The 27,437-nt window shown below is 37.6% G+C and overlaps 3 protein-coding genes across 12 annotated transcripts; 2 read left to right on the forward strand and 1 right to left on the reverse strand.

Annotated features, from left to right (window-relative positions):
• Positions 1-59: 59 nt before the first annotated feature.
• On the reverse strand, positions 60-10,302 carry LOC122980041 (calmodulin-like protein 6). 3 transcript variants are annotated; one of them, XM_044347731.1, is made up of 6 exons: positions 10,222-10,276; positions 7,256-7,305; positions 3,361-3,535; positions 1,181-1,325; positions 892-992; positions 60-291 (listed from the first exon to the last, which is right to left on the reverse strand). In XM_044347731.1, the coding sequence occupies exons 2-6, from the start codon at positions 7,280-7,282 to the stop codon at positions 248-250; spliced, it is 492 nt and encodes a 163-aa protein (XP_044203666.1). In that variant the 5' UTR covers positions 7,283-7,305; positions 10,222-10,276; the 3' UTR covers positions 60-247. The 3 variants fall into 3 exon arrangements, with proteins under 3 accessions (XP_044203666.1, XP_044203668.1, XP_044203667.1); XM_044347733.1 differs by lacking the exon at positions 7,256-7,305 and having other exon boundaries at positions 10,222-10,302; XM_044347732.1 differs by lacking the exon at positions 10,222-10,276 and having other exon boundaries at positions 3,697-7,304.
• On the forward strand, positions 8,209-20,892 carry gnb1b (guanine nucleotide binding protein (G protein), beta polypeptide 1b). Of its 4 annotated transcripts, none has more exons than XM_044347728.1 (11): positions 8,209-8,351; positions 13,692-13,800; positions 13,897-13,935; positions 14,769-14,875; positions 15,188-15,251; positions 16,529-16,691; positions 17,318-17,384; positions 17,507-17,708; positions 17,833-18,049; positions 18,246-18,361; positions 19,167-20,892. In XM_044347728.1, exons 2-10 carry the CDS (start codon positions 13,744-13,746, stop codon positions 18,350-18,352), a joined length of 1,023 nt encoding a protein of 340 aa, XP_044203663.1. In that variant the 5' UTR covers positions 8,209-8,351; positions 13,692-13,743; the 3' UTR covers positions 18,353-18,361; positions 19,167-20,892. The 4 variants fall into 4 exon arrangements, with proteins under 4 accessions (XP_044203663.1, XP_044203662.1, XP_044203665.1 ...); XM_044347727.1 differs by lacking the exon at positions 8,209-8,351 and adding an exon at positions 8,397-8,676; XM_044347730.1 differs by lacking the exon at positions 8,209-8,351 and adding an exon at positions 8,690-9,096.
• Positions 20,893-22,389: 1,497 nt separating this feature from the next.
• On the forward strand, positions 22,390-26,847 carry tardbpb (TAR DNA binding protein b). 5 transcript variants are annotated; one of them, XM_044347723.1, is made up of 6 exons: positions 22,390-23,190; positions 24,418-24,581; positions 24,690-24,839; positions 24,935-25,105; positions 25,192-25,699; positions 26,118-26,847. In XM_044347723.1, the coding sequence occupies exons 1-5, from the start codon at positions 22,950-22,952 to the stop codon at positions 25,681-25,683; spliced, it is 1,218 nt and encodes a 405-aa protein (XP_044203658.1). In that variant the 5' UTR covers positions 22,390-22,949; the 3' UTR covers positions 25,684-25,699; positions 26,118-26,847. The 5 variants fall into 5 exon arrangements, with proteins under 5 accessions (XP_044203658.1, XP_044203657.1, XP_044203659.1 ...); XM_044347722.1 differs by having other exon boundaries at positions 22,391-23,190; positions 25,192-26,847; XM_044347724.1 differs by having other exon boundaries at positions 22,391-23,190; positions 24,938-25,105; positions 25,192-26,847.
• The last annotated feature ends 590 nt before the right edge of the window (positions 26,848-27,437 follow it).

The raw sequence follows: 27,437 nt of genomic DNA on the forward strand, positions 1-27,437 counted from the left end.
AAAAAAAAACTGGCGAATCACTTTTATGATTTTTCACTTTAATGTGAATGATTTGTACACTTATTCATAAGACACACAGATGTGTGGTTGCACACACTCATTAGTTCAACCAGAAATATGCTGAAAACTAAAATGACGGTTTTCCTGTTTTATAATCATGTATCATTGGATCACATTCACTATTTTCACAATGGCAGCAAAATGTCCACGAGGTTTGAAGGGAGAGCAGTTTCTTTCATTTTCAGTTTCAGCTCATTTTGAACAAGTCCCCGGTCATCATGGCCACAAATTCTGAAAGAGTTCAAATAAAAATAATATCACGTTTTTGTCTTTAATCTCATATCTTGATATCTGAGGATTTTTTTTTTTTTTTTTTTTTGTAACAGAACTCTTCAAAACTCTGTAACTGAAATACAATCCTTGTTACAAGGAGCAAAAAAATAAAACCCCAAAACAACAACAACAACAACAACAACAACAATAAATAAACCAAAGAGAAAAGAAAAACAACAACAACAAAACAACAAAACACAGGTGTTTTCTGGATTTCCAATAAATGTTAATGTGTGACAGGTTAAATGAGTTATGGAGTCATGGAATCTGAAAAGTGACTTTTCAAGCTTTTTTAACTATAATGAATGTTGCATTTATTCTTAAGAAGAATATCAAATTTGTAGAAACATAATGGATTATCTTTATTTATTTATATGGACACTTTTCACAGAAAGAAAACAACCAGAAAGATTAAAAAGTAAGAATTTCTACAAAAAAAAGTTATGCTGTAATATTAAAATGTACACCATGACATCTGTCTTCCAACATTAAATATATATTTTCAACCAAAGAAAAGTAGTTTTTGAGTGGTTATGGCCTATAATTTAGAACAGATACCTTCATAATCGATGGTTCCATCTCCATCTTTATCTGCCTCCTTCATCATCTGCTCTGCCTCAATCTCATTAAGCGGTTCCCCTGCGTTCATTAGTACATATCTGGAAATGAATATTAAATATAAAGGAAACATTAAAGTGTTACTAGTATAAAAAGTTTTAATGGTGTAAATAATTTATTATATATCAGTTTGTTAATGGTGCAATGGGTCAACATAAAGCTAATAAAGAATTTACTCATTCATAGAGGAAAAGTTTGTTTGACTTTTTCTTGGAAATATTATTCTTACTTGAGTGTGTTCCAGTCAATATATCCTTTGGCCTCTTTATCAAATACTTTAAAAGCAGCTCTGAGCTCAGCATCCTGGTTCTTGGTTCTTTCGTGGTACAGCGCCATTAGACCCAGAAAGCTGTCACAGTTAAATATCCCTTTACCTGAAATGTCACAAAAATAACCAATACAAACAAAACAACATTGTGAGTGTGCAGCACAGTAACTTTTGTTAATCAGATTTGTTGGATAGACAGATACAAACAGTAAATATAGACATACTGTACACAGAGAAGAAAAGTAGTACATTCAAGGGGATGTGATCTTTATATGCAGTGAAATGAAAGATAATCTAGGACAACACATCGCTCTTTAATGATAATTATCTAACAATAATTATCTACAATTATCTGCATCCTACCGTAGTGTATCTCTGAAGTCTTTATTTCCAGAATTGTCCTAGAAAAAGGTTTCTTTTAGACAGACAAATTGTTTAGTGATGTTACAGCATCTTCCATTTTCCATTTTGCAGGAAGGTGCTTTACAAATATGCAAAACAAAAACATTTCAGCTTAATTTTTAAAGCACCTAGATTGTTGTATTTGGGTGAAAACATTTATGTATATACAGCTGAGACCCAGAGATTTTAAAATGTAACTATGTTTTACAGCTAGAACAAACTCAGCATTAATCACAATTTGCTCTAAAGCAAACATTCTCAAATTTCTGCAATATGACTTTGATGCCAAAATAGAATTCATAAAAATGGCCGCATTATATTTGTTCTCTCAGTTCAGAGAGAGAGTATAGAGAAGGTTAATAGGAATAGGAAACAAGAAGGAAAATGGCAAATTATAACATAACAGATGATACAAATAGTTCAAATCTGTCAGCTATGAAACTTGACTTGATGTGAAATGAAGATTTATATCAGAGAAAGTCCATTGAAAAGAAGTCCACCTTAAATCAGCAGAAGGCAGAAAAGCGTGGTGCAGAAGATCAGTACTTTGATGGGAGATACAGTCCTCCATTTCTGTTCTGTTATGACTTTCTTGCATGATTAATAATTGCTATTTAAATATGAATTCACAGTGATGGCAGGAAATTATTATTAGGGCACTAAATATTTTGATTTTGCTAAAATTCAGGAAAAAAAATAGCAAATTTGAATTAGAGAAGAATAAATATCAATAACATCTCTGGTAAACAAATAACTAAATAAAGTAAGTTAAACTGGTCACAGAAACTGTGTCCATCAGTCCAGTTTCAGGATGTTTCATTTCTTTCATGGTAAATTCCAATCATGTCTTTGGATGACTGTTTGTGTGCGTGTTCGTGTACAACCATGAGTGCATCATCATCAGTCTTTTTATAGAATGAAGGCCACTTTACACAAATCACACATAGTGAAACACTGCCACCCAGTGATAAAGGTGGATACCTGCAGTAAACAGAGCAGAATACTGCAGTGTTAGATAATGTTTTGTTTTTTTTTTACAGTATAATGAAATTTGGAAGATTTTATTCCCTTAGAAAGTTGCACATGAGTCTGCTTTATGAATCCTAAATCTGACTGGATTTGCACTTAAAACCTGGACTTGATCAGCGGCAAAGACTACTTACAAAGACATTAAGATTAATTTGATTTTATAGACATCTATTTCATCCATCTACCAGCACTTAAGCTAATGGTGATTGCCAACTCTGGCTAATGTGAATGGCCAGGCTATCATTACAGAACCTAAGTCAGCACTTTAATTGCTTACTTGGCTTGGGCTGAACTTGTGACAGATAAAGCTTCTACTTTATCATCACTTCCACATGCAGCCCAGAATACATGCAAAGCATTGCTTAAAAGCATTTTAAAGGTGTTGCTCATGTATGTAAGTAGAACCATTTTACATTATAACACGGTCAAATGCACCATCACCCCTGTGGCTGTATAACAGTCAATACACTGTCAATACCATTCACAAAGGTAGAATTTATAGCAGAACCGTACACTTGATTTTACGGGTATACATACTGAAGTTGTAATTCAAGTTTTATGCTGTTTATAATTGTAATTATATTATCTAAAACTTGATCAACGATAAGAATAACCATTGTTATGATTTTAGTTAAATGATTTTAAGAGAATTTGTTTATTTGCTTCCATAGTGTTGGGTGTTTACAGCTACACAGCAAGCTTATATTCACCATCTTTGTCCACATCTTTGGCCATCTGGCTGAGCTCTCTCTTTGTAGGATTGATTCCCATTAAACTCATCAGCCTCTCCAGCTCCTGCGTCTTCACATCTCCATTCCCGTCTTCGTCGAACATCTCAAAAACTCCTTTATACTCTGTGATCTGCTCTTGTGTTAACTTGCTGACCTGGAAGAAATGAGGGTGGTTGTTTAGGAAGCTGCAGTGTTTGATATTAGAAGTTAGCAGGAATTATTAAAGCTTCTGGAATTACTTTATGTTGAGCTTAATAGTGGTAATTAGATATATTATGTGAGGTTATTTCCTAGGTCAAGTTAAAAGGTACTCACCATTTTTTTCTGGTAATACAAACACGACTGAGGACAAGCACTGTGTGCACTGACAAGAGTTATAAAATGAGAGGATGTCTTAGCCTCATCGTAACTACACTTCTGATGCTCTTTCCCCAGAGTTTAGGGGTGCTTGCTTCAAGACCTTTTATGGCACTTAAAGGATGGACTAACTTAACACCCATGAGGGATATTTGGATACTGATCTCAAGCAAGAAATTTTATACACCATATTGAAAAATAACTAGTTTGGTAAACTTGCAATTAGTTTGAAAAAACACACATTATCATTAAGTAATGATGCAGAAAGTGCTGAAGATAAGATGTCGAAATATGTAAGCAATAAAATGTATTTTCTGTGACCTCAACATCACATGTTCCACTTTTGGGAACTGCAATTAGCTTTCTGTGAACCATTAGCAGGTGTTTGTGCAGCCCCCAGTGGCTCTTATGAGAGCAGGCAGCCAAATAAGGAGGCACTTATCTACAAGAAGTTATTTCCAACATTGCAATGGGAACATTAAGAATTTCACATTTGTCAGCCGAAGGGAAGAGCTATGAATCTCTGTATGCCACATGGCTCCAATGATCCTGATGATGTGTACTCATCGAGTTTGAATGGAGATATGTAGAAAACCAAAAATAAAAAATTTAACATTTTAACTGGAAGTATTGGGACTTAATATTTACATTAGCTGATTGTTGACAATTACATAAATATATTCAAAAAACTTTAATTAAAATGTCATTTTTTCAATCCCATATTCTATTCTTGCACAATCATGATGGAACCTTTAACATTATTAACCCTTACGTACTATTCATATTCTGATCCTTCATAGTATGGGATGGGTAATTTTTGACTCAGTTCAAGTTTCCCTTTATAATAAGTCACTATACCAGATTTTTCAAATGTATTTGACATCCATATATATCTTATCAGTCATTGATAAATGGGTGATTTATCCTTCATTAATGTTTCAGAGAGCAGAGAGTGTTTTCTTACACTATTTGTTTATAGAGAAAATACTTTAATAATCAAACTATATTATGATCGATTGTTATCTAAAACAGGAGAACAAAACAGCCATAATTATTTCTAGGAATTTTATTGAAAGTGAAGGATGCAGCAACATTATTGAATGGTATTATGGTATAATGGTCATTATAACCATTAAAACCATCAATCAGCACTGTCCATGAACCACATGCCCTCCTTTTCTGTCAGTTGTACACAATCAACTCTGCATTGAGTGTATTAGTCATAAAGCAAAACAACAAACTGGTTCAAATTTCAGATATTTCAAACTAACAAAACTGCAAAAAAAAAACCAAAACCAAAACCAAAACAACCCATTGCTTTTACAGCCCTTTTTTGTAGTGCAGAAGTTGCATCTCGCTCTCTTTTGTCCCCTTGTGACAATTGATTGTGGTACTGCAGACTGATCAGGGCTAGATTCAGACTACTGTGCTGCTGTGGCTGGTTTGTGGGGAAGGTGGCATCGCCTTTGCATGAGAGAAGTCACAAGGACTTTTCCTCCATTTTCTCTATGTTGTTGTTGTTTTCCTCTTTTACCACTTTCTCTTCCACTCACTGTCTCCAATTTCACATTGGAATAACACATCCAACAAATCACTCCTTCCACTCCACCAAATCAGTGAAATAGGGGCTCGAGTACTTAAGGTCCTATGAAAGCTGCCTTCCACTTCAGAGAGGACTATGTTGGGCAACCACTGTGTTGGTTGTGTGGTAAATGATGGGTTTGATTTGTTACTTTGTATAGGCTTGTTTGCAGGTGCAGATGCCCACCTGGGTGGGAACCCTGGCAAATGTAGCAACATGGTGGGAACACAGGCAGTTCTAGTGACAGTGTCACCGTCCCCATTGAGCTCTGTCCCCACTGTCCCAATAATAGAAATACACAGACATGCCAATTTATAGTTTCACTATTTCCAGATCCCCATATAATTTAACATAACATAATCTTTACCTTGATTTGATCCCCTCTAGTGACTCCTTTCAATAAATACGGGTCAAATTTGACCCAGAAGACCCTCATTGTGCAAATATTTCTACCAAAAATAAATAATTTTGAAATATTTCCATGTTTGTATATTCTGTGCCACATCAGGAAAAGTCATAAAACTTCAGGCTTAAAGAATGTCATTAGTGGTGTTTTTACTGATTTCAATTGTCAAAATGGGTCAAATTTATTCCAAACAGTATATAAGGATTAAGGCCATTGTTTGACTGAACCTCAACTGAAGTCAACCTCATCAAGTCAGTTACAAAACATAGTTTCATTTTAGATACAGTAACGTTTGGATCAACCTTGTGAAAGAAAGAATGAATAAATTATTATGCTGGTCAGTTTCACTGGCTGAAATTATCAGAATACATTAATTAGGTTCTTCTGGACCTACAAAACTCAGTGGAAAAGACACTTAACATGATGTATGAAAAGGTTTAATATGTTTTTCAGTGATGGTGGTGGTACATTTGTCTGCAATTTACATACAGCTGCATTGAGAATTTGTGTCTACAAAGCAATATTGTTTATGACCACGCAACGCAATGCAGGAAAATGTTTTTCTTCCTGCTTCTGCATCTTTACAACCCAATTGATTTGCATGTCGTGGTTGAATGGTAATATCAAAATGCTGTTGACAAGCCATGATAAAGATAGTGTGATTATCAGACTCCACTGCCTTTTCATTTCACTTCATGTGGATGGCCTTCATTTTACCGACACTGTGAAGAACATAGATCAACGTTGTAGAAGAGGGTGGTCAAAAAATTGACAGAACTTTAAAAAGTAGCCAAATTACAGTTGAAATTGGCCAGAATCTATTCTTGGACTTGTATAAAACCAATTAAGGAAACTCAAGGAAATGAAGTTTGGAGTAAATTCACTATAAACCAATACATGCATCCAGAGATACCTCATTTAAAGGCTGGATAAATGACTCAAAATTATTAATGTCTTATGCCTTCTAATACTCTGTGCCTTGTTATTAATTTAACCTTGAGAATTGTTAGTTAACTACTGTTTAAATGGTCAAAAATACATTTTCAATCTCAATTTTATACCTTCACAAGTAAGAACATGCCAAAACAATGTTTGAATGAAAGCTTTAGTGATGTAAGATAATATTGAATGGTGAGGATATGGATGTAAGAAAGGGGATGAAATTAGGATTAGGAGGAAGTTATCAAGTACACTGGTCTGGGATAGATGAGCAGGAGGCCAGGAAGACGGAGACTGGGGGGATATGTCTCAGGTGTTGTGTCACTCAAGCCCCAGACAGTATCTAAACAACAGAGAGATGGTAAAGATGTGCACAGGACTGAGAGAAAGAGGGGAGATGGAAGAGATGCCAGGACGGATGAGGGGACGAATAGGTGTGGGGAAGAACAGGGATGAATGAAGGAGTGGAAGTTTAATCAATGTAGGTAAGGGATGGGAGAATTGTTCGGGAAAACTGTGACAAACAGGAGAGGATGAGTTAACCAGGTAAAGGTGGGCTTGACACAGATTAGAGGTGTGGTTGAAGTTACCTTTTGTTCTTGAGCATGGAGGCCCATTCTTGACCTTGGAGAGTTTTCTTCTTTTGATCAACACAAATTCAGATTTAGTGGAAAATGTATCAGTCCCTTTTCACATCACTCACCTGTAAGCATTTATTTTTTTTAGTTCCAACCATGTGGATATTGCCTGCATTAGCATCTTTATTTGTTTGAGGTACAGACTGTGACAACATATTTTCACTTTAAGGATAATTGCGTTTGTCTATCCAGCAAACTATATGCTAAATAATAGTTAGTGTGTAGCACATAGATAATTATTTTTGTGCATTTCAGGTAAAGGGATGTTTAACTGTGACAGTTTACCAGCATTGTGTCACAGAAGAACCAATAACTAAATGCAGACGTCTCTCTTTATATTTACACTTTGGAGCATTTAAAAGAAGAGGTTGGAGCAATAATTTTAATCACATCAGAAGACAACCAGGTGTAAAATATTGTGCACATTTGTAACAACCATCTTTCTCTCTGTGCCTCTTTATGTTTGTCTTTTAACATCTTTGAACCATGGAAATAAGTGCTTTCACTTTAACATGTTATCCCTTGGATTTTTGTTTTTTGTCTGATAATCCATTAATAAAACAAATCAATCACTATTTCCTAGTCAGCCAGGGCCAGAAAAATGTTGTTGACAATGTTATTATTAGATGGAGCTCTGCTGAAATCACCACTTCCTACTTTAGAAACTGAGTCGCGGCCTGACTGACGACTCAGCCTTTCAGTTAGGCTGGGGTTGCATTTAAACAGACCGAAAAACATGTTCTCTAGACTTTCAATCCACTCTTATATATATAATGCATTTATAGCAAATGTGAAGTGCTAAACATTGCTCAAAGTGATTGATAGCAGAGGCAGCAGCCGCAGCAGCAGGAGCATCTCCAGCTGTAGATAAAAAGACACCAATCGACGGTTGTCTTCCCATCGCTGCTGCAGCGTGGGGTTTCCCAGCGCCGACTGCAGGGTTACCGCGCCCATCTCGTCGTTCGATGGCCGGGCGAGAGTGTTACTACGGAAAGGGCAGATGTTAAGCTTGGCAAAAGGGAGACAGTAGGCCGTCTTGTTGAATGAGGTATAGTGACTTTATAGATTAGCCTTTTAGTCTGCCTGGGCAGTGTCTTCAGTACAAGGCTGGTGGGTGTGATCCCCCCCCCACCTCCTCCTCCTCCTCCTCCTCCTCTTCCTCCCCTCCCCTCCCCTCTCCGGTTGGTTGACTGAGCTCCGTAGCTTGTAGCCTGCGTTCGGGAAGGGCTGCTCCTCGGAAAACTAACGCTAGCTGGCTAGCTAGTTAGTGAGCTAGCGCTGTGGTGCTCGTTGATGCGTGGATCGGAGGTATACGCCGTCTTGTTGTTTTCCAGTCAATGCCAAAACGCAAAAACAAACGCAAATTAAACCAGGTAAGGTGAAATAAAGCGACGATTATGCTGCTTTCACATCTTTTCACAGTCACCGTTAATACCATTAGCTGATGAATTGTTGGCGGAATTGAACTGCCCGGGGGTGGGGTAGCGATAGCTGCTGTTAGCTAACGTTAAGTTGGCTATTTTTTTTTTTTAAATCATAAGCAAAGATTAATAGCTACAAGAGTGTCCGCAACGGCGGATAAGCAGATTTGCCACAAAACTTATATCCGCGGGACTGACTCATGTATTCAGTCAGTTGAGTTAACTACTGCTAATGTTACGAAAGCTTGTGGCTGCCGTTGAAGTAACGTTAATGTTGGCCGGTGAGGCTGGATGTCAGTGACGGCCCAGCGGAGGTGTTTCTCGGCCTAAAAACACGGCACTTGGGAGTGCTGGGCAGTTAATAGCCAGAAGGTAATTGGACAACTGTGGTGATAATGTTTCAAAGCTCATTTCAAGCTTCATAGCATTTGGTTTGCCTTGTAACGTTACTCGCTGTGTTAGATTTAAAGATGTTGCTGTCAGTTGATGATGACAGACTGGGTTGGGCTGGAACAATAAACGTCCCGTAAACAAATTAACCGCAAATATTGGTTATTGGCGGTAGCAGACCAGTCAGCATCACCAGTTAACTTGAAAATTCCCTACTGTGTATATATAACAGCTACACTTTATTAAGGTGAGTGGTAGCCGCGTTAACACCCTTTTTTACAAACCGAACTAATAAGTTAGCATATTACTGCCTCTGCAACGAAACGGCCGCGCCGGTGCACCGCCTTTGGTTGGTAACGTTAAGATACTGTCCACAGTTAGCTAACCGACAGTTCGGCGATGGATCGTACATTTTCTTCTACTTTGTGAAAAATAACCAGCATCTGTATTTGCATTTGTTGCTCACTGAAGTCAAACAGGCCATCGCCGCCCGACCTTGCAGTTTTTACAGGCTCGGGATCCACTGCTGGATTAGAGATCCAAATAAATATACCGGTACGCCGTAATTAAATCAACCGGGCACTGTCTGTTTTAACGAGATTGTTAGTATGCGAGTAAGTGGATTTCTGGAGGCCGAGCAAGCAGCGAGTTTCTCGGTTTACCCCACTCTGTTGGCTTAAAAGCTAAATACATAGCACTCCATGTAATTGCGGAAGAGCAGCTGAGTGTACCCTGAAGTGGCTGTGGTTACGTTATTTTGCATTAGATGCTATTAGCTATTTGTTTAATCTGTTATGAAATTCAGCGGGTCTGAGGTCGAATCGTTTTCGCTTGTCTACCGGACATTTCTTGAATCATAAGTGTAATCGTTACAAATAAAGTGACTGAGTACATTGCTTTCTGGAGTATTAGCTCTGCCCTGCCTGCAGGCCTACACTTAAAAGCCTGCTAGCAAGCTAACTAGCGGACAGCAGTCTGCAAGATGGCGTTTAGCTGCATCTTCTCAGATTTCCATCAGTGCAAGTCATATTGTCATTACATTGTGCAGCGGACAGTAAATGTAGGAATTTGATTAGATTAGTCCGATACTAATTGTTTAATACTTACTGCAACATCAGGGGGCAAATTTTATCATGTAAAATGTGTGGAGTCTCTGTAGACCAGCCTTCTAAACAAATTAGAGAAACAAACTGAGTGAAACAGCTATCCGGCAGCCATTCGAATACAATGCAAACTATGCTACTGTTGTAGGCAAATCACAGAACTGCACTAAGTCAACTATCAGTACACTGCACACAGAGCAAGGTAAACCTGAGCATACAAATCACTTAGGAAACGTATGTAATGTATGTATTGCGATGTAGTCTTAAATATTTATGCCATACAGTAGCTCAGTTATTTCTGTTATTGTTACTTTTAATTGTCCCAATTGTATGAAAAAAAATATTTTCCGAAAATGCAATTTAATCCCAGTTTATTAAAGCAAGAGTTGTATTAATTGTACCACTCCAATTAATATATACTGGACACATGGAAAAGATGGACTGTATTAGACTTTTGATATCAGTGGCAATGTGTAAATCCAGGCACTTGCTATAATCATGTTGTGTGTAAAAGAATTAAGATTAAACTCATCCTTTTATGATTGGGAAAACATATTTCTAATGCCTGGGTTGGCTTTGCCAGCTGTTTATGTTAGTGGACATGGATAGGATTAGAGCCTCGTTGACTGAGGATTTTAGCTTTTAGGATTATAGAGTTGCTCAGTGATATTGCTGGTTATGGTCTTTTTCTATGATCCAGCTTAAGACTGTGAAACATTGCATTATCATCTTTTAACAGTACAGATCGACTGTCGTGTTCTTTTAAGAACAGATGTATAGCTACCTATTGCAGAGAGAGATACATTTGTAAACTTTAACTAGAAATTTAGGAGACACGTTTGACTTCAGAGAGTAGCAGGCACAGACTGCCCTTAAGGGACCTGAGAACAGCTAGCGAGCTACAACTCCAGGCTGTTTGCCACTGCTCATTGTTTATCAAGCAGTCAGCTGACCCTGATCAGGCGCTTGGAAAGGAGAAGTGATGAGGCAGAGGAACTCCTTAACTGTAAGCATCCATAGAGGTCAATAGGAAATAATATTTCTTAATGTGGAATATTTAAAACTCAGATGTGTAATATTACTCCTGGCTATCTTATTTCCTGATTTAATGCTGCCGTTTTAGACTTTCCTATAAAAACAGTCAAATGACAAGAAATTGCATCTTGTATTCATTTGATTTTGAACAGTTTGTGAATTTTGCCGTTTATCATTGAAGAGCGTTTTCACATGAACCTTTCAGTTTTAACTCAAAAGCCTTTATTTTCATCAATCATAACTGCAACTAAAAGTAAAGAATTGACTTATTATAAGTAGCATCATTTTGTTGTATATGAGTCAATTAATCATTATTGAAACATTATGTGCAAAAAATTGCACATAACTGCCTAAACCCAAATGAAAAGACATTTTATACATCAATGTTTAATACATTTATTATGTTAAACGTAAAGAGAAAATGCACAAGACACTAATCATACGTTATTGTGGGCATTGGTAAACCTTCTTATCTGAAAATATAATTCAGCACAACTGATATAACTTGATTTTCATTGTCTCGTGCAAAAACAATTTACATCAGTTTGAGAAAAGTAAAGAATATAGTTTTAAAATAGCAACTATATTTTCCGAGGTTTTCAAGGTGAGAACAGCATTTTGCTGTCCCTTGATGATACCGCATAATAATTGCATTCCATGACACGTTTATTATAAGATTAATGAGTGTAAGAGGATAACCTGTGTTAAAAAGGTCAGCCAATCAGAGGGCCTAAAGGATACCGTAGTCAGGTACAGAAGATTTTCACTCTTGTCCTGAAACCTCCAGTGACATAGGCCTACTGACTGAAATACACCAGGTAAGGTGACTAGGAACGCAAGGTTGGTTAAAGTGAATTAATTTCTATCTGTAATCTGTGTTAAATTTTCATTGAATTTTAGTTTTCTTTAGTGTAATTTTTTCGTATCGTGATGTCGAACTGTTACACGCGTAATGCGAATTTCTGTCATAGCAGGCTTTTATGAAGATAAAAGGGCCCATTAGTTACTCATAGATGGCAGCTTGCATAGATTGTAGTTTTTATAAGTGATGCAAGTACTTAAACCATGTATTTTCTTGGTTGTAATCTTCCAGTGTCATGTTAGATATCCTTAGACAGTTGCCTTTTGAAAGGAAGTTTGTCCTTTTTTTTGTTAAAGTTGATTCATCAGCGTTTTTACTGTAACTTAAACAATCCTAACTGATGTTGCATTTGGTCAAAATTGCATGCATACTATTTTTTTGGTTTGTTAACCAGTTTTCTGGGTGTTGTCAGAAATGGCGTTGTGTCTGATTCAGTATCATAGAAAAAAAACAACTTGAGTATCATTTGAAACATTCACATTTGAACGTTATTATCACTAGAAATGTGTTTTGTAATGTACTTCTGTTCAACACGCTTGAATAATTAATTAGTTGGATCTGAGCACAGGGTTATCCATTTTCCAGGATAACTAGAGTTGGTAAGGGATCAGTGACCATGTTCACAAACTAAACCCAACTAGTGACCTTATTCAAAATAAGACACTATATTGATTATTAGATGTTGATTATAGGTTGCTTGCGGTCATGTTGCCACCATGTTGTCACTTTGCAAAAACTGCTTTTTATTGCCAAAAATGATCAGACTTAGACTGCGCATATGTCATCAAGCAGTCGGATGCGTCACAGTATGCTGCAAAGTTGCTTGCTCTTACCATTTTTTTTCTTCTCTGTTTTGTTTTCGTCAATTCAAAAATGCTGAATATACGGAGTATTGTTTTATAGAGTAATTGTCTAAATCAGTCTTTACAGTCCTCGCAAATGAAGCCAGTGTCTTGCTGAGGAGGAACTGTCCCGTCGTCGTCTTATCTGCTGTGATTTTTCTGGCTTCCCTAAAATGACTGTCTCGAAATGACTTTGAAAGAATATATCAGTTTGCTTTGATTAACGAGGTCGGGTGTAGTTCAAGGTATGTTTATTATATTTGGAGCATGCCGCTCGATCACAACTTTGAGTTTTTAAAAAGTGTTTTATTAGATGAACTTTTGAGAGTGCCTCAAGGCTTTGTATTAATATAAGTGGCTTATTGATCACTTGGCTAAAATTCTGAGTATCCCAGGGATTGAGGTCAACAGGATAATGACTGCTTTTCGGATCATTGGAAAGTCATGCCTTAACAGGATTTGTCTGGCAATCTAAATTGTGTGTCAGGATTATGTTAGTGACATTGAGGTGGGAAACTAAGGTTGAACCATGAACTGTACATATTATATATCGTATGTAAACAGTTTAGTCATTTGAAACGTCAGTGTAATCACTGACAATGAGCCGGCTGAAAAGGCTCCAGCAACTCCCGGTTGTATGCGAGTTGGGTTCTTTGCTTAAAAAAAATATGACCTTGAAATTATAATTAAGATTTGTGTGAATGATTAAAGTGCTTCTCTCTATTCTTTTTTTAGATCAACAAGTGCCCCGGTAGCTGGAGAAAAGTAATTAAAAAAGCGGAATAAAATGAGTGAACTGGACCAGTTACGCCAAGAGGCAGAGCAGCTCAAAAATCAGATCAGAGTGAGTTTCTTTAAACACTTTCCCATATGCCATACCATCAATTATCATTAAAAATGGAGAATTTTTGCCCTAATGATTTGACTTTTCTTCTTTCAGGATGCCAGGAAAGCATGTGCAGATGCCACACTATCACAGGTAACATTTAACAAAGCAATCTTAGGTTGAAAAAGGTTTGGTCTAAATTCTGGGTTAATTTTGGCACTTAATTTTGATTCAGTTTTAGTCCTGGTCTGTTCTTGAAAATGTATATTAGTTTTATTAAAATTAGAAAAGACACTTAGATTTCATCAGTGACAGTTTAGTCTTATTTTTGTGATGCATTTTTATTCATTTTTTTTTAATCTGCCAAGCATTTTGAGGCTACAGCTATCGCAATCTTTGTTGTGTATAGTTACCATGGTTACAAGTATTGTTCTCATCTGTTGCAAGGTTAGTGGAAAAGGCACCGTTCACACACACTGTCCGTGTCACTTTGCTCTGCAGTAATTCAACAGACTGACTCTCCTCAGTGAATCCAGTTGTCACTTCCAGATTTTGTCCATTTGAACAGAAGCGCTCGCTCTGTTGTTCCTGTTGACCTAGCTTACCACAGCTAAATGTGCTCTCAGTCGCAGAACAGCTGATCATTCAGAAGCTGGATTCACTCACTTGTTCACTAAAGTAGTGTTCACACTTTGAACAACTAGGAGGAAGATTTAGACGTTCGACCGCCGACATTTATGCTGTAATTTACTCATTCCCTCTGATGGTAACACCAGAGATAGCCGACTGAAAGTAACGTTCAGGCTTACCTTGTATAAATGTCGGCGGGCTGGCCGCATGTTTTTGTTCTCATTTTAGTTTTAGTCTTTTTTTTTTTTTTGTTGGGTGACGAAAAAAAAGGTTGCCAACAAATATTCTTCATAGTTCTTGTTGACAAGATTCCTATTGACAGTCAGAAATGAACCAGAATATATAATGTTTTGCAGATCACAGCTAATATTGACCCCGTTGGACGAATCCAGATGCGTACAAGACGAACGCTGCGGGGTCATCTGGCTAAAATCTATGCCATGCATTGGGGAACAGATTCCAGGTAAACATAATGGCAGAATTTATGACTTATGGTGTGTAGGGATGTTTTGTTTACATTGTTTCATTCTGTTTGTGCTTTATGTCAAATGTTAGATGCTGCCTAAACATAGCAGTCGTTTATACTGATGCGGTTAATACTCGATTACTTGAAAACAGCTGTTTGACACATTCAGTTTTTCAGCAGTTTGGCAGACATCTTTATCCTCTTGTCCTTATTCCTTTTTTTTTGTTTAAGATTCTAGCCACAAATAGATTTTGTCCAATGATTTGGATGTTGTAGAGGTATAATATATCACTGCTCTCATTTTTGTAGGCTCTTGGTCAGTGCCTCTCAAGATGGCAAACTCATTATTTGGGACAGTTATACCACAAATAAGGTAAGTCATGTTTTTCGAGGGGGATTAATGTAGTAGTGGTTGAATCTGCACTGTTAACAATCATCTTGTTGAGATAGATCAAAGCTTACAACTTGTATAGTAGATTAGACATGCAGTGAAGGCGCGTCACTGTTGTCCTCTACATGCAAATAAATGAAAAACGGCTGCATTTTCAAAACTTGCTGGCAATGTAGATACAAATTAATGATATGGACCTGGTCTCTGACACTCTGCTTTAATGACATTGTATGTCTTTGTTCAGCTTTTTCATATAGTTCCTGTATGCAACTATTTTTGTGGATCTCATTAGATTACACTAGAATTAGGAGGAGGGAAACTTAACTCCTCCCAGGTTTCATTCATTTGGAACAAATTAAAAATCGGTTGCAGTTCAGCTAAGAATAAAAGGTATATGTGGCAATTGTGCTCACTTTTCACGCCCACAGACAGGAAATTTTAAAATACTCAGAAGTTCTAGTATATTGAAGCAGCTTTTTTTTAATGGCACGGAAAAAATGTACATTGAACTTGATACGAGGGGATATCGGGGGGGAATTAAAAGATTAAAGGGTCGTCCTTCCATTGTATCTGTACACCTGCTGAGAGGATTGCAGGCTAGATTGAGGTCAGAATTGTATATCGGATACATTAATGCCTCACAAAGAGAAACACTGCCAGTTTCAGCGTTCGTTAAATTAGGCTACCACATTTAGCTGTCTGTGAGTGTCGCTAAGTAGCAGCTCATTGATCGAAATGTATGATCAGGTTTCCATCACAATGGAAAAGATGCGGGCGTGATCATACAGAATACTGTCTAATGCCCAAAAAGTACAAGTTTTGTGTTTGTGTTCTCCTCTCATTTTACTTGCTCTTGATTCTTGGGATGTTAATGCTCCACTCGGTGACCTGGTGTGGATATCACTTAAGTTGTTTTAGCTTTGGGGCATAACAGCAGTGGGCTTCAAAATAAGAAATCTTACATTAGAATTAGTTAGACCTTGAAATGTATATATCAGACACTAGTACCTTCAGGCATGACAGCGGTCATGGATATTGTACATTCCTTAGTTAGAGTGGCATCCTGGATTTAGAGAATCTCCATACTGCTTAAATGGAGTCATTTTATATTTTTACTAATGACTTTTTCAAAAAAGACTGCTCTTAAACATTTTTTTTTTTGTTACCAGATTAGTAAAACTGGCTACTCTAACTTCTAATTTTCTTAATTTTCTTTGTCAAAATTTGTATTTTTGTGTGTGTTTTCCCCTTTGTTATAGGTTCATGCCATTCCACTTCGATCTTCCTGGGTCATGACTTGCGCATATGCACCTTCAGGAAATTATGTGGCCTGTGGTGGTTTAGACAACATCTGCTCCATTTACAACCTGAAAACACGCGAGGGGAATGTACGTGTGAGCCGTGAGCTCGCTGGACATACAGGTATATGATTTACTCTCTTGCTTTTTTTTTTTTTTAATCATCTGTCACATAATTTCTTAAGCAAATTACAAAGGACTGGTTTATATCATCACTTTGTAGTCAGCTGAAATATCTACAGCTATTATAAGATTGTAAGCTGTACTCAACATTCTGATGCTACACTGTTTGCTGCATATAAAACCATTTTAAGAGAATTAGCAGATCATTGGTGAAACATAATTTTAAAAATGTATTCATAAACATATTTTTGCAACATTTATAGGAAAATTTGAACAGTTAGTTGAAATGCAGTTTTTACCTTTCATCCAATTTTCCATTTCTGATAATGAAGAGACTGGGAGCCTAGAGATGGAAAACAAATAGATAAAACCGCTCAGAAACATGTACCTAGAAAATACAGAACTACTGCTGGCAGTACAGCCGCTTATCTGAGCAAAAACCAGTTAATACCAGTGTCTCTAATTCCCAAAATTAAGATGTTTATGAATCTAGAAGCTTACTTTTTTTTTTACTGTTACTAATGCTGATTACACATATTTGTACAAATATGGGAGTGCACTACTAATTATATATCGTGACATGCAGTAACATATCGATAACTCACCTATTGATTCTTTCAATATCAGGATACCTGTCCTGTTGTCGCTTTCTTGATGACAACCAGATTGTTACAAGCTCTGGCGATACCACTTGGTGAGTAAAAGGATCGCCTACATGGAGATTCATTACTGAGTTATTATCAAATTAGCATATTTGTGCAAAAGGTAGGAAGTTGGAGAAAGGGCATATCTTAATCCTGTATTTTGTTTTTATAGTGCACTTTGGGACATTGAGACTGGCCAGCAGACAACCACATTTGCTGGACATACAGGTGATGTCATGAGCCTGTCACTGGCCCCTGACGCGCGGTTATTCGTCTCTGGTGCTTGCGATGCCTCCGCTAAACTCTGGGATGTTCGAGAGGGCATGTGCAGACAGACATTTACTGGCCATGAGTCTGACATCAATGCCATCTGTGTAAGTTACTCAAAAAAACCAAACAAACATCAAAACAGTGTTTCAGCTATTTTTTTGTTGAAATCGCACTTTGTGTATTCCTTCATTGTGCATTAATGATTGATTTCTCTTCTATAATTTTCAGTTCTTCCCTAACGGCAACGCCTTTGCCACGGGCTCTGATGATGCCACCTGCAGGCTGTTTGACCTGCGTGCTGATCAGGAATTAATGATCTACTCTCATGACAATATCATATGTGGCATCACCTCTGTTGCATTCTCGAAGAGTGGCCGTCTTCTTCTGGCGGGATATGATGACTTCAACTGTAACGTGTGGGACACACTAAAAGCTGACCGTGCTGGTTAGTAGTTGAAGCATGCAGTCGAATAATTAACCTCCTTTCCTTCATGTTACAAAAATAATCTTGGGTGAATAATTAGATGTAAGATGGCTACATATACTGAACACAAATAGATATTAATGTTCAATATCATTAACCTGTTTACTTGCTTGTTTTTAGCCCTGTAGACTAAATTACAACTGTGCTACTCTTCTAGGTGTGTTGGCTGGACATGACAACCGTGTTAGCTGCCTGGGTGTTACTGATGATGGCATGGCAGTTGCAACAGGATCCTGGGACAGTTTTCTGAAGATCTGGAATTGAAGCCTGAAGGTTACATTTCTTTTTAATTGTTTCACATTTTCTTACATCCGCACCAAAGGCTGTTCCTAGCAAAACCCGTAGTTGCACTTTTGCTGTAGCCTCATCTTTTTCTTGGCTGGAGTGGTCACCAGTGTGCTCTTGCACAACTTGTGTCCGCTTGTAGCTTCGAGAGTTGTGTGTCCAATTAAATGTCTTTCTGTTTATTAGTCTTTCGCTGTGCTGCTAGCTTGAATGGATCTTTGCTTTTTCTTTTGACCTGTGAAATCAACATTCTCCTCTCTACATTTTCAGTAGACAAACATCAGGAGGGTAGCTGTTTCTAGTATTTGTTAAGCTGTTTTTTTTGTTTTCTTTTCTTTAAGATTTTGGAGATGGTGCATTTATTATTGGTCAATTGGTGCACCTCAGTCATTTTCAACCTCTTACAATTGAGGAAAAAAAACATTCCACAACTTCACTCAGATTAAAGTACTTCTTTAAAACATGAGACAGAACAGCTTTTGCTGGCATAAAATGTAGAAACTGTATGTTTTGTTATACTTTTACACTGAATTCCCTAGATAGAACTGGAGTATATGATTTGGTAAAGAAAAAATAAACGTAAACTCACTTTGCAGCCTAGTTGTAGATATACATTGAACAGTAGCCCCCTCCCTACATTCTTAAGTCAATCTGTGTGATTACGTAGCTTTTTGTTCAGTCTGACTTTTCCAATTACAGTCTTAAATTTACACTTGACAAGAGGTTAAATCAGCAAAGTGTTAGATCAGGATAGGTTCGTTAAATTCTAAATTTAAGTCTCTTTGTTTCCCAGATGTTCTTTTAACTCCAAAGTTGACTGGAAGACCATTACAACTTCAGAATGTTCACAGCATCTTCTTCAACACTGTTTAAACTGACTTGGACACCACAAAAACGAAGGGAAACCAATGCCTTTCCTACACAAAGAAGAGCACAATTGTTTATCACCTAGTTAAGAAAGGATCTCCTGTGGTATCAAATCAGAAACTTGTGCATTCCTTCTTGGACCATTTTATGTTACCTTGAAAGAAAAAAACAACACTATCATCCCATGCAAATGTGTGCGTCTTGAAAGCAAATGTTGGAGTGTAATTGTACAAATTATTTAACTTTTTTTTTTTTTTTTTTTTTTTTTAAAGAATTCTATTCTGATGGTTTGTTATTCTTGATGGCTTTCTTTTTTGTCATATTTCTTTAGTGGTTTTAGATATGTTTGAATTACAGCTTTGTCTTTCTAATCCGGTTAAATCATATAAAACAGATGAGAGAAAACATGCAGAAGTAAAAAAAGCTTGGATCATATTACACGAGCAGCTTTCAAAATGTCCATGATGTATTTATATACTAGCTGTTTTTGTTTCATCACAGCCTTTGCACATGAAGAAGCTTTGCCTCTCAACTAATACTATGTTAACTAACCAAGCACATGCTATAAGTTATGAATGCTCATTCCAGTACAAAAGGAGTTATTACGAGTAACTTAACCAGTTAACCCCCTTAATTCTTGTACATGCCTTTTGGGTGGGAAGGGGTGGGGTAGCAAGGTAGGTGCTGAGATAATTGGGGCATGGCTGGATTTTATTATATGGATGGGGGGGATTGTGTTTAGTATCCACTTTGAGTGAAACACCTCACCTGACTAAATAGACACTTCCTTTGCTTGGGACTGCAGTTGCAACTCTGTGAATGAAATGTACAAATCAATGTCTGAAAATAATGGTCTGATGTTTTAAGTTAAGACATTTAATTTTGTCTGCCATGAGTTAATTTAGATGTGCATGCTGTAGACTTGCTTTCAATGGTGCAAAAAATCCTAGATTTTTTTTTTTTTTTTTTTTTTTTGGTTTCTGAAAAGGAGAGTAACCTATTGATTGAACTTAATAGAAGCCAATTTTTTTTGGCTGAAACTCTGCATACATCATGTACTAATACTGGTAACGCTATGCACCAGAGTGAGCAAGAATGGAGAAAGACTTAATATTGACTGCATACTTAGTGTAAATTATGCTTACCAGTTCTATTGATGCCAATTTTTGTAATAATTATAACAATCATTGTGAGAATTCTATCCTTGACAAGTCCTTTTCTCTCCTTCAAATCTTCACACTCAATGGAACAAAAACATCCTCACAAACTGTCCATACTAAAACTTTTGTACATTTTTTTTTCTTGGTCTTAAATTGAAAATCAGAGCATCTGAATGACAACATTTCACTGTATACAGAAGCACTTTTGTTAACGTTGTGACATATTTTCACTTTTCTTTTTTCTGCGATGATGTACAATAAATGTGATGTATTCGTGTGTGGCCACAAGTGAAAATGCAATTCAACTGAGATGGATTCCCTTTTCTCTTTCCATTAATATTATAGAGCTCTGCACCCTTATGTACCTTTTCACTTTTTGTATTTCATTTCAGTCTGTTGGTGTTCCACGGTGAGCTGGATGCAAGATAGATACTGTACTAAATTGTACTGTTATTGATTGGAAAATGTAATAAAAAGCTGTTTGAGATCGCTCTTGTTGTTGAGTTGAATCCAAAATGTTTTTTTGAATGTATGATTGGCTGATGTAGCCCAAACTTAACCTCTTGATCTTTTTGATGTGCCGTCTTTGTAGTCAATAGATAGTACCAGTTTATTCCAAGCATATTGTATAAATTGACTTATAGATTCTGAGAAGGCCAAATAGTTGTGGCCGGGCTTTCTCAATTTCTCATAAAACACTTTGTCAGCTCATTTAATTTTGTTCAGGCCTAACTCATCCATACTAGTAACTCCAGTTTTGTAGATGATTTGTTTGCTAGTGTTGGTTTCTACTCAGGCCTTAACAACTCACATATTTTACTACCATAAATTTGTACAACAAAGTTTATGATTGTCTGAAAAGCTGCACTTTAAAGTATTTGCAGATAACTTTGTCTATTTTTAATTTAGATTTCCATTAAGGTACAGCTCAGCCATTAAATATTTTCAGGATGCCTTAACAGTTAGTCGTTCATGGCATTGGAACATTAACCAATGTTTAACCAATATAGATGACCGGATTACGTTCTTAGACCGTTAAATTGATAAAATCCCCAAATCAACCAGTTAACCGATTTCTAACAGGACGTTACTGCAAACCATCCTGAAGTCCTATAACCCATAACGTAACCGTTGAACAAATACTTCTGCACATTACTGGGAATCCTGTGACAATAGCAAAATTTTGTCTGATGTCGGTAACTCTTACATATCAAGTTGTCTTCTTTTCAGATAAAACTAACTGACCAAAACGGCTGACTCAGCAGCACAGCAATGACTGTTTACATAAACATATTTTCCTGGCAGGCAGCTTGTTCTGAAACACCGCGGCCGTTGAGTCGATATAATGGTGATCATAATACGATATAGGTAAATGTAGAAGATTATAAATTGTAATCCGAGACATTTCACTTCATGGAATGCAGTCCCAAAATTTTTATGTGTTATTTGTTTATTTTAAAGTTAATATAGCTGAGCTGGACCGCCATCTTGCCATCTCTTTCTAACCGCGGATCCAACGGTGTTGTTTTTTCCCCACCCGCATTCTGGAGAGACCCGCCCCTACTCTACCTCTGATTGGCTGTGGTCTTTCAAGCATAACAAGCTCACTCCTCATAACTACATTTAACCAATCAAAACAAGGAAGGCAACGAGTACTAGCCAATCAGAGGAAGAATAGGGCGGGTCTTCGATTAAAGCGGGTGGGGGGAAAAAGGCGATCCAATGTAGAATAGCAACGAACGGAAGCCGTGCTGGTTGGGCCTCCTATATTCCGTTACGGGAGGGGGGCAGTAAAATTAAATAATTTAGCAACAATTCTATTTCTCAGACAGTTTTACACGTTGTATAAAATTAAGCGCACACTGTATTAAAAATATCGTTTTTTAAAATGTTAGGCTTCCAAATGAGTTGTTACTGCCTATTTTAACGACAAACACTTTCAAGGGTTAACCGCCATAAAATGAACCCGCCCAATCTAATGACGTATTTCCTCCTTCGCTTAGATAATGCCATTTTCGAAGGCCTTACATGGTGGCTTCAGTTTTTCGCCTCGTGTGAAGAAATATTCCTCTAAGCTGTATTTCTTAGTTTGCATTTTGAGGTCAGACAAGCCTTTTTTTGTTGACTCCGTCTGACCTCTTCGGTGAGCGTATGCGTTTTTGAAGGAATCGTTTTTTTGTCGGATTAGTTAGTGGGGAACCATACGCAGTTTTCTTTAAGAGGCACATTTGCTCGGTCGTCGTCCGGTGTTGACGACACAGATCTCCCCGTCTGGTCCCAACGAACAAAGGAACAGTGAGGCCGATGCACTCTCGTTAGCGAAATCGCAGCTAAGTATTGTTTATGGACTAATTTAAATGTAAACGCACCGTAAAGGCATTTTTTTGATATTTAATTTAATTTAAGGCGTACTTGCCTGAAAATTTAACTAACCTATTAGCCCGACTCATTCAGTCCTGTTAGCAACATCAGCTAAGGTTAGCTGCACTACAACTGCTAACATTAGCACTGTTTAGATTCGAGCGAGAAGTTTTCTTTTTTTGTGGAAAATGGCCGAAGTGTACATTCGAGTGGCAGAGGAGGAAAATGAGGAGCCCATGGAGATCCCGTCGGAGGATGACGGCACTGTCCTGCTCTCAACGGTGGCAGCTCAGTTTCCAGGGGCGTGCGGCCTGCGGTTCAGGAGCCCCGTGTCTCAGTGCATGCGGGGAGTGCGTCTAGTGGAAGGGGTCCTACACGCTCCAGAGAACGGATGGGGGAACGTCGTGTATGTGGTGAACTATCCAAAAGGTACGCAAAGACACTTAAAAAAGTATTGGAATAGTGTTTTTTTTTATGATAGGACAACCAGAGGTAACGTTATTTATAATTCATGATGTAGCTTAGCTTCAGCACGCTGAAAATAGACGAGAATGACATGACGCGTAGTTTACCCACGCCCACAAATGAGTGCTTTGAGGCGCTAAAGCCATTCACAAAATTAGCTCTTTTGTTTACACTTAGTTGCCTGTTTTTATTTCTATAAACCTAACTAAATCTAATGCAGCAACCCTGCATCAAATTAAAGCTCTAACAATATTTTCATAAAACTGTCATAGAGGTATTGATTGAACTTGAGGCTCATTCTGGAGGATGTAAATTGTGGTGCTACTGAATCATATTGTGTTATAATGAAGTGTTTCTAATATACAATCCATCTCACTTAGCTCAACTCATTAGAGCTGAAATAATCAATTTGATGTGCGACAATCACTAGTAATTTTGATAAGCAATTAAGCAAACATTCATTGGTTCCAGCTTCGCAATTGTAAGTATTTGAAGCATGTCATTGTCAAATATGATGAATAACTAAATAAATCTGGGTTTTGGACTGTTAAGTCAGACAAATCAATATTTCAGTATGGCAACCTGGGCTTTTTGAAGTTGTGACGGGCACTTCCCAATATTTTCTGGCAGATTAAGTGATAATGAAAATGATAATTAATTGCATTTTTACACCTCAATGTAATGCAATCCAACTCAACAGCACTACAGAATTTGGATTTCAAAAATGACCAAAGTTGAATCAACATCTCTAAAACAGTTCAAACAAAAGTGTAACATTAAACTTTTAGTTTATTTTTATTATTTTTATTTTTCAGTGTATTTTGAAACTGTTAAATAAGTCTTCATTAGTTTTAGCCAGATGTACCTAAACTGGCAACTGAGTGTAGCTGCTAAACAACTGTATGATCATCAAAATTCAGTGAATTATTTAAGATGAGTGTTAATACCCACCTTTGACTAAGTTCCCTGGAGAAGTGGCCACAATAAACTTACTACAAAAATAATTTATTTGAGGAACAACAGAAACAATAGAAAAATATTGATATATTTTGCTGACAGTGTAAATGGAAGTTTGTTCTTGGAATATGTAGTCTGCTGTTCTTGGACAGTTTTTCTAAACAAAAAGTCATATCTGATGGCTGTTTGTCTGGTTAAAATACAATTAATTTCTCTGTGTTGATCACACTTTAGACAACAAAAGGAAGATGGAAGAAATTGATGCCTCCTCTGCTGTGAAAATGAAGAGAGGGGATATGAAGACATCTGACCTGATCGTATTGGGTCTTCCTTGGAAAACAACTGAGCAGGACCTGAAAGACTACTTTAGCACTTTTGGAGAAGTCATCATGGTTCAGGTATAACATTCATAATATTTAATAAATTACATATTGCATATTTACATTGGGTTGTGTGTGTGTTGACGAATGACCTTCAACGTTGGATTTTTTTTTTTCTTCCTTCAGGTTAAACGAGATGCCAAGACTGGAAACTCTAAAGGATTCGGCTTTGTGAGGTTCACAGAGTATGAGGCTCAAGAAAAAGTAATCTCCCAGCGCCATATGATTGACGGGAGATGGTGCGACTGCAAGCTCCCTAACTCGAAGGTGAATATGGTAATGTCCATGCATAAACCCACACACCATGTGAATGAACACAGTGTTAACGGTGTTTTTAACACCATATAACCTCTTGGTTTTTTTTTTCACAGCAGGGTCCGGATGAGCCTCTGAGGAGCCGGAAAGTGTTTGTAGGCCGTTGCACAGAGGACATGACCACAGACGACCTACGACAGTTCTTTATGCAGTATGGAGAAGTCACAGATGTCTTCATCCCCAAACCATTCCGTGCTTTTGCCTTTGTCACATTTGCAGATGATCAGGTATAGTATGGAACATGTAGAAATTGGCTTCCTGTTTGAGCAGTACTCGTGCTCAGCTGATCTGATTCATGTCTTCTTCCTCACAGGTTGCCCAGGGTCTCTGTGGAGAGGACCTTATTGTCAAAGGCGTCAGCGTTCACATCTCAAATGCTGAGCCCAAACATGGCAATAGGCAGTTTGATCGTACAGCGCGGTTTGGGAATGGTTTTGGAGCTCAAGCATTTGGTAGCAGCCGTAGTGGGTTAGGAAGCAGCACTAACAGTAGTCTGGCAAATTTTGGTTCCTTTAGTCTGAACCCTGCTATGATGGCTGCTGCTCAAGCTGCTCTGCAAAGTAGTTGGGGGATGATGGGCATGCTGGCTAGCCAGCAGCAGACATCCACCTCAGGCAGCACCTCCAGCGGAACAAGCTCTAGTAGAGACCAGAGTCAGTCTTTCAGTACAGGCAACAGCAACTACGGCACCAGCTCAGCCAGTCTTGGCTGGGGAACAGGGTCAAACTCTACAACCAGCGGTAGTGGGTTTAGTTCAGGTTTTGGGTCCAGTATGGAGTCAAAGTCATCTGGGTGGGGTATGTAAGTTAAGTGTTTGTATGGTAAGTATTGTGAGAAAGATGAGTCTTTTCAAAATTTATTTCTGGTGTTAATGCGTATCTGAAAACTTAACACTTTTGTGGAAGATGTTTTGTACATTTGGAAAAAAATGCTAAAGATTTAATTTAGAAAGTGTTGAAGTGAATTGTTTACCAGGATGTCTGACTAAAGTGCTATTTTTGATGTCTCATTTGTTTGTATCCATTTCAACTGGATTCTCTAATGCATGTATTGTGAAATGTGATATAATCATTTTGAAACTGCATGAATGTTTGTGGTTCACCATTATCCGGCTTTGTCATCTACTTTAAAAGGCAATCTTGCATTGGGAAGAATCTGGTTGAAACCTAAATGTTTTAAGTGCAACTTTATTTGCAGTCAAGTTCTGTGGAAAAGCCTTCATTGAAATCTCTTCTGCAGTTCACCTCTCTTCCATTTTCCTGTGAGGAAGCTCCTCTTTGGCAGCATTCTTGGGGTGATATCGGTATCATTCTCCCTCTTCCCACCTGTAAATGCTATGCCATCAAAGAACGGCTTCACTCCGCATGTTCTAAGAGACGGTGGGTGTTTTCACTTTTATCCACTTTTAAAAAAAATGGAGAGAACTGCGCAACTGACATTTTAAGAACTGATGAGTGCGATTGAGGATGGCTTGTGGCGAAGAGTGAAGCGATGAGTGAGCGAACGGAGAGACGCGTGAAACGGACTGGTTGTGCGGTGAAAGAGCCCAATTTGACTGCTTTCTGAGTGTGTGAGTGGAAGCTGCAGATGCTACGAGCGCCTCCTCTAACATGGACATTCTTTAATTAGTACTTCAAGATTTTTTTTTAATCTTTGCAAGTTTTTCCTTACTCTTAAGTATGTCGATCAAATGCAGAAATATCAAAATGTAGTGGAATGTTGTGATTATTTGTATTGCTTATATTATCTGATTTGAATGCTGTATGGTGTGTGCTTTCATGTTATTGAACTGATCTGTAAGTATGTACTTGATGTGGATGACACCTGCTGAAGACTCTGGGGGACGCGAGTGCTAGTGTGAGAACGTGGAGTGGTGTGTCCAATGGTTCCCAGTAGCTCTTTGATGTTTGTGAGGTGTTTTAAAAACATGTCAAATTAAGGGAGTTCTAATAAAGTTCATTTGAATAGATGCTTAGTTGATATTACTTGAGTCAATTTAAAAAACAATCTAATTCGATTCACATATCTAGGGACCTTGGGCTCTGCTGGTCGAGGTCTCCGTTTGAACCCTGACTGAAGTCTGTTCTGAAGGACGAAGACGGAAGTTCCAACACTTTCAGTGTGTGGCCTTCTCAGACATGACATGGGGTAGTACCTGTCTTTTTGCTGCTTGTGATGGCTTGTCAGAGTGAATTATCCCTTTTTGATTCTTCACACCTGCTTATAAGGTTAAAGGGAAGTTCTTGTTTTGATTTTTAATGTCAGTGGACAAACTCTGCAATGTGGCATCACCTTTTTCAAACTGTCCCCAATTTGGCTAAAGTAATAAGGAAACTGCCACATTGCTGAGTCTTGGAATAGTTGAAAGGTATTTTTTAGGTAATCTTGTGTTATGAGTAGTTTTCCTGACAGTCAACCTGAGGTTTACCCATGTGTAAAACACACTTAGATAATTAAACTATTATTAACACATTTAGTAGATCAGTCTTAACCAATCCAAGATTTTGAAGTTGGCTTCAAAGTTCTTGATAACTTTTGTTGCCAAATGCACTATAATTT

This window comes from Thunnus albacares, chromosome 4 (genome assembly GCF_914725855.1).
Source record: "Thunnus albacares chromosome 4, fThuAlb1.1, whole genome shotgun sequence".
In the NCBI taxonomy this organism is placed as follows: domain Eukaryota; kingdom Metazoa; phylum Chordata; class Actinopteri; order Scombriformes; family Scombridae; genus Thunnus; species Thunnus albacares.

What these genes read in the sequence shown, in the direction of transcription:
- gnb1b (XM_044347728.1), top strand. Translation starts at nt 13,744, where the DNA reads ATGAGTGAACTGGACCAGTTACGCCAAGAGGCAGAGCAGCTCAAAAAT. An exon ending in CAGATGCCACACTATCACAG is followed by an intron (nt 13,936 to 14,768) that starts GTAACATTTAAC and finishes AATGTTTTGCAG; the next exon opens with ATCACAGCTAATATTGACCC. An exon ending in AGCTCTGGCGATACCACTTG is followed by an intron (nt 17,385 to 17,506) that starts GTGAGTAAAAGG and finishes TTGTTTTTATAG; the next exon opens with TGCACTTTGGGACATTGAGA.
- tardbpb (XM_044347723.1), top strand. Translation starts at nt 22,950, where the DNA reads ATGGCCGAAGTGTACATTCGAGTGGCAGAGGAGGAAAATGAGGAGCCC. An exon ending in TGTGGTGAACTATCCAAAAG is followed by an intron (nt 23,191 to 24,417) that starts GTACGCAAAGAC and finishes ATCACACTTTAG; the next exon opens with ACAACAAAAGGAAGATGGAA. An exon ending in CTAACTCGAAGGTGAATATG is followed by an intron (nt 24,840 to 24,934) that starts GTAATGTCCATG and finishes TTTTTTTCACAG; the next exon opens with CAGGGTCCGGATGAGCCTCT.
- LOC122980041 (XM_044347731.1), bottom strand. Translation starts at nt 7,282, where the DNA reads ATGGGCCTCCATGCTCAAGAACAAAAG. An exon ending in CAAAGATGTGGACAAAGATG is followed by an intron (nt 1,326 to 3,360) that starts GTGAATATAAGC and finishes GTGACATTTCAG; the next exon opens with GTAAAGGGATATTTAACTGT. An exon ending in ATTGACTGGAACACACTCAA is followed by an intron (nt 993 to 1,180) that starts GTAAGAATAATA and finishes ATTCATTTCCAG; the next exon opens with ATATGTACTAATGAACGCAG.